Source organism: Dipodomys merriami, unplaced genomic scaffold (genome assembly GCF_024711535.1).
Source record: "Dipodomys merriami isolate MVZ:Mamm:240054 unplaced genomic scaffold, mDipMer1.0.p SCAF_21, whole genome shotgun sequence".
In the NCBI taxonomy this organism is placed as follows: domain Eukaryota; kingdom Metazoa; phylum Chordata; class Mammalia; order Rodentia; family Heteromyidae; genus Dipodomys; species Dipodomys merriami.
Genome location: NW_027203493.1, coordinates 21,616,740 through 21,628,751, shown reverse-complemented (window position 1 = coordinate 21,628,751; position 12,012 = coordinate 21,616,740). Strand labels below are relative to the sequence as shown.

The window sequence follows — 12,012 nt, the reverse complement described above, 5'->3', positions numbered from 1 at the left end:
ATGATGACTATAGAAAATGGGAAATCTTTTTCATTGTGTAAAACTTTGGTCTCTTTAAAACCCCACATGTTCTTCTAGACTATGTGTTGTACATGCCTGACTTGATGTCTCTGTACTCGGAAGTTTCAACTCCAACCAATAAAAACTGACCTCAGTGACCTAATTGCCTCTTTGTGTGCATAGGTATCCGGACATGCCTACTGCTGCTGATGTTGTGAATGCTTTAGATCAGCAGGCCCTTGCATCCATCCTAAGAACATACGGGGAGGAGAAGCATGCCAGAAAAATTGCTGCAGCAATCATCCACGCACGAAGCATATACCCTATCACCAGAACTCAGCAGCTTGCCAGCATTGTTGCAGGTACTCTCACTAATTATGACAGTGTCTGAGAGGAAGAAAAGGACAGAGAGAAAGGTGTTTCTTTTTTTCTTTACTACCAGAAGGAATCATTTGTATCTGAAATCATACAGGATAGTGTTCCTGTCTTCTAACGTCAAATTCTTTGAGTTTTCAGGATTTGCTCCTCCAATATCTCTTCCCCACATTCAACTAAAAAAAAAAAACTGTATACTGAAGTTTGTTGATTAGTATAATAGCAGAGTTTTTACATGAGGTATTTAGTCATTTGTGTCTAATAAAATGAAACATGGAATGGTGAGCAAAAGAATTTCTTGATCTATCACAGTGGTTGGTATGCATCTTGTATAATATTTGACATTACCACTTTTAGTTTCACATTTCTGCATTTCAATATTTTGGGAAAAAAGGAGAATTTCATTGCCCAACTGCTAAAATAAAATCCAGTGACTCATACATCTATTCTAAACAAGCACCTAACAAAGGATATGTGATGTATAGGTTACTCCACTTTGTGAATGCTAACAAAATCAGCCTATAGGGCTTATTGAAACATTTTGTCTTTTCTGCTGTGCCCCACCATAAACCTCTTGAACCTAACTGTAGCTAGGAGGTACTTTATTATATAGCCTTTTTGTTTGAAGCCAAAGTTGTTTCACAGCTGTGTTTCATGATGAAAGTTTTCCAAGGTAAAAATACAACTCCTACAGTATTCCACTGGTAAAGTATCTTACTAGAGCAATTGAAATCATGTATCATTTTTATTTACCAAAAATGTGTTTCTTTACAGTGGTTCCTGTTAAGTTACTTAGTTGTTTAAAGAAGAAGTAAAAATGAGGAATATTTATGGAGCATTTCAAAAGTACCTGACAGTAGTTATATCTATCCTAATGAATACCATTAAGGTATATATAGCAATTGTTTTGTGGCATAATTAAATAATACCATATTCCCCTTAGGAATAAAATATAAGGAGATGACTAAGTGTCTAATATTCTGAACTATATTATTCAAGGCACTTTAAAATCACTGTTGAGACTTCTTCAGGCAAGTTAGATCAGAATTCTTGTTGGCAATGTGATTGTAAAATATTTCATGGTATTTTACCCCTAAAAGAGTTTAAACTAGAATTCTGATGTGAAATTCATTGCTACCTTATGAACTTTTTTTCTTCTCCATATACAGTAACTACTTCACCATAGTCTTTGGTCATTCCTTAAGTTACTATGCATGTTGGGTTCTGTTTAACATTAGAAATAAAAGCAGTAAGAAATTAGCTTAAGAAAATATATACTTTTCTAGTACTAAAAATGAGGATTCGGACTTACTAAGCACTCTAGAGATTTTTCTAGCTGAAAATCCCATTTGAAAACAAGTCTGAAGAAATCAATACTTTGCTTAAGATTATAGCCTTACTAATGAGATATTAGTACTAATCCCAAATCTAGGAAAGCATGGGGAAAATGGAGAATCTGCCTTTAAGAAACTAAAATGGGGAGTCTGCCTTTAAGAAGTTAACATTTCTGATTCTTGATCCTAATCTCTGAGGTTGGGGAAACAACTGTGTTTCATTAGGTAGAAATTCAATGATGATGTCCCATAGGAATAATTAAGGTATTTTTAGGATGATTGTTGATGAGAAAAACACATTAGAGCTGTAGAAAAATGACAGAGTAAATGTGAGGCTCTTCATGTATGGGTAAGTAAAACCCCAGTATATTAAATACCATTATCTGTCTCAGTATGTGTCTATAAAGTACAATTTTCTTAATGATGATACAGTTTTATTGAAAAGAAATCCCAATTTAATCCAAATTATTAAAGTAATACATAAATGTTGTGGTACTTCTAAATTTAATAAATTTAATAAGGCCAGGTATGGCCATACAACTAGCAATCTCAGCTTTCCATAAGAGGATGACAGTTTTATGACTGGCCTGTGGCATAATCCCGATAGTTTGTATAAAACATATACTTGAGGTATGGATCAAATAGTAGAACACCTGGCTAGAAAATACAAAGCCCTGAGTGCAAACATTAGTACTACCATAAATAAAAATAAAAAAATAAATAAATTTTATAATCTTTTGATTGCTTATCAAAATCAATGACCTTTATTAAGAATAAAATAGCTGCCCAGGTGCCAGTGGCTCATTCCTGTAATCCTAGCTACTTAGGAGGTTGAAATCTGAGGATCACAGTTCAAAGTCAGTCTGGGCAGCAAAATCCGTGACACTCTTATCTCCAATAAACCACTAGAAAACCAGAAGTGGTGCTGTCGCTCAAGCATTAGAGCACTTGCCTTGAGCTGAAGAGCACAGGGACAGTGCCCAAGCCCAGAATTCAAGCCCCGCAACCGAAAAAAAAAAAAAAAAGAAGAAAATAATTATGAAAATATTTGGGGAGAGATGGCAATTTGACAAGCTTAATATTTAGGTACTGTATTCAAACTCTTTAGGAGTCCAGTAAACTCATTAATATATTCAAGACTATTAAGCCGATTGGGAAATATTCAGCATATAACAAAACCCGTATTTTGATGGAAACATGAATTACTTCACTTTTCAAAAGCTAATAATCCAGTAAGACAAGTAAAACTAGCCACCATACTTGAAATTACAATGTACTCAGTAAAATTCTGTAATAACTTAGCTAATTATGCATAATGTGTAAAAACCAAAGCCTACTAAGCACAAGAGAATTTTAGCAGGAGCGCTGAAAGACAGATTTTTAGGGCTCATTGGTGAATGGAGCATAGCACTTTCAACTATCATGAATTACTTTATGAATTATCAAAACAGAAATTTATTTTTTTTGTTTATTCTTCTTGCAGGGTTGACATACAGAGCAGTTTTCAAGTCCCAAAACAGTCTGCAGCGCTTCACTATTCATACTATAGATGATATAGATACTATTTTTAAAAAATAGCCAGGAGTTTTAATATAAGTATTTAATGATAGAAAGTGTTATCTATGATATTACCCCTCTATATATATATATATATATATATATATATATATAATATATATGGTATTATAAGCTGTGTGGCATAGCTCAAGTGGTAGAGTTTCTACCTAACAAGAATATAGTCTAACAACATTAACACTGGTATACACTGGTAAATTAGAAAACCCACATTGCTTCCCAATGTTTTAGTACATACACATATATATATATATATGTGTGTGTGTGTGTATGTATATATATATATGTATATATATATATATATATATATATATATTCCTGTCTTCTTAATTAAGAATGCTAAGAGGGGGCTGGGAAGGTGGCTCAGTGGTAGAGCACTTGCCTTGCATGCCTGAGGCCCTGGGTTCGATTCCTTAGCACCACATAAGCAAAAAGAGAAAAAGCCAGAAGTGGCGCTGTGGCTCAAGTGGTAGAGCGCTAGCCTTGAGCTGAAGAGCTGAGGGACAGCACCCAGGCCCAGAGTTCAGGCCCCACGACTGGACCCAAAAATAAAAAAAAAAAAAAAAAAAAAAAATAATGCTAAGAGGAAAAATAATGCTCTGATAAAATCCTAATATTGACAATCAATACAGTCCAAAATCTTCAAACTATTTAGAAAAAAGAAAATTTATATACTTGGTTTGGGAGAAAAATGGGTATGGCCTGGATCTTGTAGAATTGATGTACATTTGATTTGTACAGAGTTGAAAATGAGGGAGATTGCAGACATCCTATGAATTAAAAATGCCTATTTTCTCAAAAATCTGGCTTCACGTATATTAAATCATTATTTTTCTATATTCTAATTCTCTTTTCATTCTCTGAGTACAGCAAAGATAATCACCAATGAAATGCTTGTCTAACTCAATGAAAAGAACTTAGTTCAAGTCCTAGCTCTACAGCTTTCTTCATATATTGAATGTTTATAGACCTCATCTTCTTGGCCTTGAAATAATAGTTAGATAATGTTATTGTTCATTCTTTTTAAAAAATTATGACTATACTAATTATTTCTGCCTAAATCAAAAAAGTATTCCTAACATTTTAAGATTTAAATTAAATTTTCATATACATAATTGATCTAGAGTAAAATAGATACATAATATTACCTAAATGGAAAGTGCAAGGGAGGAAAATTTCTTATATATTTGTGATTCATGTTGATTAAATGTACAGATTTATTCCGTGACTGAAACTTATGTAACCTTTATTCTGACTCATGAAGTGGTTACGTGGCCAGAGCTTAATGAATGCTTGTTGAACAAATAAATCAATAAAATGATGTTTACATTTCCAGTGAAGTGAAATGAAAATTCAGGAGAAAAAAGTGTAAATGGGAATCAATTGTACTCTGTCCTTCACTCTGAAGAGGGTAGCAAACCAAACATCAACACTCTCAGTATGAATTAAAGCAGCTTGAGGAGCAGGAAAGAGACCTCCAAACATAGAATTAAAAACAATCATTCTTTTTCTAGGTCTGCTATGTATATGCTCTATGAATTTGAGTCAGTCACTTATCTTCTATGATCCTACTCTAGAAAATAGAACTAATTCTTTCTGTGACCATAATGAGATAGTTTGTAGAGATGTTCTTTGCAAAATTAAAATGTAAGTACACTTGTCTACAGTTTTCTCACCTAAATAGGATAATTCAGAGAGAAAACAAGTGCTCTTCACAGAACCCTGTGTGTGGTCTTCTCTGTCCTTTGCCAAGCAGTTTGATAGGTTTATCATTTCATTCTGAGCTGTTCTTCCCATAAGTTATGTGACATTTAGGATGGGGATGAAAAGTAACCTTTTTATTCACTGGGACATTCAATATGTAATATTGAACAGAAGTTTGGTTGGGAAATGTCACTTGATAATCTAAGTTATGAAGTTACCATATTAGTTCAGAGTTCATTAGCTTGCACAAAACTAAAATAATGATATGCCTCAATTTATACCTAAAATTATCCTCTTTTTCATGCAAAGTTTTATTAAGACAGAGAGGCTTTTTAAACAGGTGAGTAGGTAAGTAGGTAGGTAGGATGGTGAGTAGGTAGACAGACATACAGACAGATAGATATGGATTGATAGATGTATAGATAGGTAGATAGATTTATTAGCTGCTAACAAATTTTAGTAGGACAATAAATTTTTGTGATGAATTTTATCTATTTTTACCATCATTCTATTTAATAACCTATACACTATTACTTTGTCTTTCCCCTAAAAATACTCTTTATACCATATTGCTGTGATTCCAAAATAAAAATGAAGGTGTTAATGTCTTTAGTTATCACCCAGATAGAAAACATGTGATCAAACCTACCAGTAGAATTTGGATGGTTTGCAATAGCTGTTTGCCCCTACCTTTGATAATGCACTTATTCTTCTATCATATTAAATTCCTTGAATTTAAACTTTTATACACTATCTGCATTACTGAGATGGTAGCTTCTTTCCAACTAAATTATCAAATGTCATTTTATGAGTAAACTTGTTAAGAGATGTCCTAGGAAAAAAGCATCACTTAGAATAGAATGAAGTGTCAAGGAATAAAATAGAGAAAGAAAACAAAACATCTTTTTTGCATTAAAAAAACTTAGCTAATCTCATTTGTAGTACTGAGTGAAGGCAATGTCCAACTGACCAAGGTACAACCCAAATTTAATGATAAAGATTAGTAATGGTAACCTAGTAAATACTAGGTACCATCTGAAATTATTTTTACAAATTAAACTCATTAATCTTCAGAAAAACTCATGAGACAAGTGCATTATTCTTATCCCTGTATTATAGATGAGGAAACCAAAGCATAAAGAGATTAAGAACATTGCCTTTAGTTCAACTAATTCTGGGATTGGAAGGTAAAATCTCCTTCTGGACCCTAGGTTTTCGTTAGGTGAGGAAGCAATTCTGGAATTTGAGCTTAAGGTTCCATGCTTGCTTACATAATTAGATTGGTATTTGCCCAGTTGAGTCATCTTTTTTTTCCTCTTGTTATTTTTTAGATAAAAAACTCACTTTTTTGCTTGGTCAACTTGGAGCATGATCCTCTATTTGTTTTCTTCCCACCCTCCCATATCTGGAAAAACTAGCAAATATTACTGTACTTAGCATTTTCTGTTGAGATGAGGTCTCATGAACTCTTTACCTAGGCTGTCTTCAAACCTTGGTCCTCTTGAACACCTCCCAACTAGCTAGGATTATAATCATAAACCACTGACACAATGCTTAGACCCTATTCATTTAATTATGTTATACCACCAGGTCTCTTATAATGAAAGAACTGTGTTCTAATTCCTGAAGACTATAAAGAACTATATCCCTTATGACAGAATGCTACAGATCAGTCTTCAAGGATATTATATACTTGTAAAGAAAAAAGTTAGGTAAACCATTCAGACTATATCCTGTCATGAACAAAGAGATGAAGCAGTGGATTTCAATGTAATACGACTGTTAATAGGTACAGGGATTGAATAGATACAATAAGCAAGGAGACATTTCAATTAAGGGTTTTAAGACAAAAAATAGTACTTATTTATGTATTTTTAAGTTCCTGTTACCAAGAACCTAGTAGAAGCTATTTAATTGCAGAAATAAAAGTATTGATGAACAAATAAATGATCAACTCAATAGGGTTTCAGATTAGTATGAAGAGCATAAGACAATTCAAGAACTAATCCTAGGACATAATATAGTTCCAAATTACTCAAATTTTGCATTATCTTAGCACCTATATAATAAATGAAACCATGAGCTTAGTCAGATTCTTAGACCAGTAATTCACTATAACCTTATTCTGTAGATTTTCCTTATTCTAGTTGAATTTTAAATGGCTTCTAGGGAGCAAAAGAAATGAAAATGCATTTATTCACCTCATTACTTCATTTCTCAATATTTTAACTTTCATATACTTCTGCAAGTAAAAATTAACAGTGCTCTCCTTGTATTACAAATGCAGTATATTAGCAGCTTTCACACTGTTACTAATTTTTAATACTTCCAAACAAACAGGCCCATTTTATCCTCTGTATTGGTTAAAAAAAGAACTAGTTCTTATAACTTATTTCAAAGCCTTCAAAATTAGTGATAGATACTCATGTGGCCTCTCCATTTAAAAATCTAGACCAAGCAGTTTCTTGGACGTTGCACTTCCATCTTGGTTTTGAGATTTTCATGATCCAGTCTTGTCTCCATGATATGTATAATAGCATGTCTTGTTTACCCAAAAAAAAAAAATCAAGAAGTTCAGCAATATGCAGTAGTAAGTATCTTTCCAAAATGATGGGGACACACATTTGTGAGTTGGTTAATATTGAAATTTTCCACTAAATATTTTATCATATTGCTTAATTTTTATGCACTGTGCAGGTATTTTATGCATTGTTTGGTGGTAGCTGTTATTAAAATTCATATAATAAATAAGGTGGGCATATTTAAGGGATGTTGGGGTCAGGGCTTCCTCTGCCCCAATTCACTATGGGATACTAATAGCGGCTATGTCTTTTATCTCCTGAAACAACGCTTTACAAAAGGGATACATAGACTTTTCGAAATCAAAAGCCTTTACTGGACAAAGCACTGCCTGGTATTTACTGTCCAAAGCACTATTTCTTTAGAAATTTAGTGAGAAAGAGCGGGTAGAAATGTAAATGATGGGAGGAGGGGGAAGTTCAGTATTGTATTTGGATTTGGGAAGATATTTATAATGTATAACTCAATTTAATATATATATATATATTAGAGAATTTTATCATGCAATCTTCAGTCAGCTAACCAGTTAGCCTATAAACGAACCTGTTTCAATAAAAATGATATTATCCAACTTCTACCTTCCAAAAGGTTTAGTTCTGTGTAAGAGGTTTTTTAAAAAATCCTCTTATACTACAATGGAGTATTTTATTGTAGGTAACTATGCTAAAGAAAATAAGTAACTATCTTGGAATTCAAAGATTAATTTTGACCTCATAAAGGAAGACGAGCATTGTTAAATACATTTAAATACATTTTCATATTCTTTTCACCAAACTTTAGGAAGTAAAAGTGGCCCAACTCTGCAAATATATTGCATGAAATAGACTATTTCTCAACATTACAAATAAAATATTATATTATGAGTTTTAAATATGTTCATACTTCCTGTTTGGACTTCTGGTTTTCTTTTCACACCACCTTGCAAATAAGTTTTAATCATGCCTTAAAGATTTGGTAGTTAAACTAATATTAGCCATCTAAATACATGATTCAGTTTGAGTTATCCCAGCTATCCTCAGCAAATTAAGACAAGTAGAGTATATGTAGTTTTATTGAAGAATAATGTATAAAAAATCCAATCTTTCATTTTAATTCAAGTTTCTTACTTCACCATTTTACTTCTTTTCAAGCCTATTTGATTTTTTAAAAGCTATTGTATGAGGATTTGTAAACCTCAGCCACCTGTAGTGGGACCATATTATTATCAGATTTAACCTGGTAGGAGCTGAGGATTACATGAGATGCTGAACAAGTTTAAAAAGAACCTCACTTAGTAAAGCCAATCATTCAAGTTCACAGATTTTAATTAACAGTTTCAAATTTGTAATAATACCTGAATTTTATATGGGTGAGAATGTAACACTATTTTAAAGGATCGCAGGCAAAAGGACATAGGTTGTATCACAGAAACTTACTAACTGCAAGAGAAATTCAACAGATGAATACTGGCAAACAGGTGCAAGAGCTTAATTAATTTTTAAGCCCTATGACTCAGGGGGAGTTGCAGTGCATCATGTTGATAGACACAGCATGAGTTCATTTCATTCACAAGTTTTAAAGTCTCAATACAGTTGAACACATGAATGGATTAATTTTTTTTAAAGTGTAAGTAGCATAAGGGTATCCTAGAACTGAAAATGCTAATTTTTCTCGGGGTCCTGAAGCTATTTGTCTAGTGAGAAGTAAGATTCTATTTTATGAATGAAATCTAACTTCTTTCCCAAACAAATTGTGTTCTCTTACTGTATTCAGTATAGATTGTTACTAAGATTTTTCTCTTAATGTAAAATTCTTTGTGAATCAGAGGGAAACTTTGTTCACTGATACAGCTTTTTTTCAGCTTCTTCAATCACACATGAAGGAAGTTCTCTGACATTGTGGTGATGATATTAAGTGGTCAGATGTCATGGGGTTAAAATTAATGCAACAAAAGCAAAACTAATGGAATGCAGAAGTTCTCTTGAATAGTATAATTACAAGTAGTGAGTTGCAGGATGGTAATTTAGCTAACTCATAGTTTATTTTCACAGCGGTTCACCTATTTTGTTAGTACCTCGTTTATTTGAGAATTTGATGGAAACCATCGAACATCTCCACATAATATTGCGCATGTACAACAGTCTTACAAATGTTTGAGGGAGTTCATGGGTTTCTACCTTAAGAGTATCATTTACAATATATCTTTACATTTATCTAGGATTGAAAGAATGCTTTTCATTCTTTGGATTTTCCCATTTGAGACCTACTATGCACAAGACTCTACACCTGTGACTGAGGAAACAGAAGGAAATAAGAAAAGGACTCTGGGCTTTTTACAACCTAGTGCAAACTGATAGATAAGTAGTGCAGAGTAGTTAGAATTTGTTAAAATATGTATGAAAAAGGCCATTGCAAGGGCTTGCTAGGAAAGATGGCACCTATGAAGGCTGAGTAGATGTGAACTATAAGAGAAAAGACATTGTGAGGGAAAACAGTAAGTGGGGATACACACATGAGAGCAGGGTGCACTACCTTTTCACTGCTACAATTGTGCATTGATAAGAAATGTGTAGCAACAAAAGTATGGGGGAAAATCAGTTTTCTCTGTCAACAATCATCGAGAAGTTTTCAGAAGCTTTAAAGAATTTGAAAGGAGCCAGGCTTACTTTCCCCAAGACTTTAGCCATCTTGACCCTTTTTTCTAGTTTTTATTTGTTTGTCACCCCACCCAACTCCTACTGTCTTCCTTAGCTGGATACTCTTTGGTACTCATTTTGAAGGTGAAAGCAATTATAAAGGGCTTGCTTCTAAACAAGTGAGTCAGGAAAATCCCATATGTACTACATTTCTAATCAAATACATGTAATCTGTACCTGCCAAAAGCAGCAGTTACAACTGTTCCTTTTTTAGCCCATATCACAAAAGTAGATGAAAAAGAGAGCAAATGCGTAGTCTAATAGTCTGAGCTAACAATGAGTTATTTTCAGTAGAGCAAAAAGGACAAAAGCCAAAGATATCTATTACGGTTCCCAGGGTAAGAGACCAAGGCAGTTGCCGCCTTCACCAGATGCCCAGTCTTTAGGCTTGATAATGCACATCTTCCCTAGGGAAATACAGAGAGAAAACTAAACTCTTGCAACTTGATGCAGAGTGATTTGGCTTCCATTCAAACATCTCTCAGTAAAAGCCTATTCAGGCTGAGAGTAAAGATTCCATACTTGTTTTTTCTTAGAAAGTGAGATTGGTATATAAATCACCAGATATAGAATTGGGGCTTCAGAAAATCACCAAACCATGCACTAACATCTTTTCTATTAATCAAAGAGACAAAGGGTTAATATGCTTATTTTATGAATAGTTCTTACAAATCAATAAAGAAAAAAGCAATAACACATAAAGGACACAAAGGGTTTGTTCAATTAATCTATAGTTGGAATCAAATGGCTGTCAGATTTCAAAATATGGCCAAACCTTATTGCCAAAGTAATGCAAATTAAAATAACTAAATTATCATTTACATACTACTGGCTCAAAGAATGATAGTTTCCAGTATGTGGGAAAATAGACTTTCTCATAGCTTATTGACAGAAGTAAATAGATACATCTATTTAGAAGGAAAATTTTAAAATGCTGTTCCAACAGTAAATGGGCAGAAATACCCTTTAACCCAAACAATTCCAATTCTGCAGACATTCAGGTTCACATGAAGTGGCAAATATTTTACTCATATTGTAGCTGTTATTTTATAGAACTTTTCTCTCCTTTCTTGATATTTAAACTATGCAACTCATATATTATAACACGTTTTTATGATGGCAAAATTAGAAAATATCCAAGTGTGTGCCAGTAGCTCACACCTATAAACCTAACTACTGTAGATACAGAAGATTTCAGCTCAAACCCAGCCTGGACAGAAAAGTCCATGAGACTCTTATCTCCAAATAGCCAACAAAACTCTCAGTCAAAATTTTCTTAATAAAGACCCAGAAACACAACAAGCCAAAAAAAGGTTGGACAAATAGAATTGCATTAAAGTGCAGGGCTTCTATATGGGAAAGGACATAGCTGGCAAGATCAATAGAAAGCCCACAGATTGGGAGAAGATTTTTTACTAGTCATGCAACAGACAAGGGTTTCATATCTAAAATACACTTAGAACTCAAGAAATTAAATCCCCCAAAAACAAATCCTCAAGGAAACAACCACCCCATTAATACATAGGCTAAAGACTTAAAGAGAGACTTGTCTGGAAAGAAAGTAAGAATGGCCAATGGACATATGAAGAAATGTTCAACTTCTCTGGCCATAAAAGAAATGCAAATCAAAACAACATTGAGATTCCACTTCACCCCATTTAGAATGGCTATAATCAAGAAATCTAGTAACAACAGATGCTGGAGAGATGTGGCCAAAAGGGAGCCCTACTGCAATGTTGGTGGGATTATAAACTTGTTCAACCACTTTG

At 33.4% G+C, this 12,012-nt stretch overlaps 1 protein-coding gene across 5 annotated transcripts in view; it reads left to right on the top strand.

Annotated features, from left to right (window-relative positions):
* The window catches only part of Mettl15 (methyltransferase 15, mitochondrial 12S rRNA N4-cytidine), a 130,342-nt gene that overhangs the window by 105,200 nt on the left and 13,130 nt on the right, over window positions 1-12,012 (top strand). For all 5 annotated transcript variants that reach the window (XM_070032685.1, XM_070032683.1, XM_070032686.1 and 2 more), the window contains one exon: window positions 184-362. In XM_070032685.1, coding sequence (XP_069888786.1) covers window positions 184-362 — 179 coding nt within the window. The remainder of the gene's footprint in view (window positions 1-183; window positions 363-12,012) is intronic.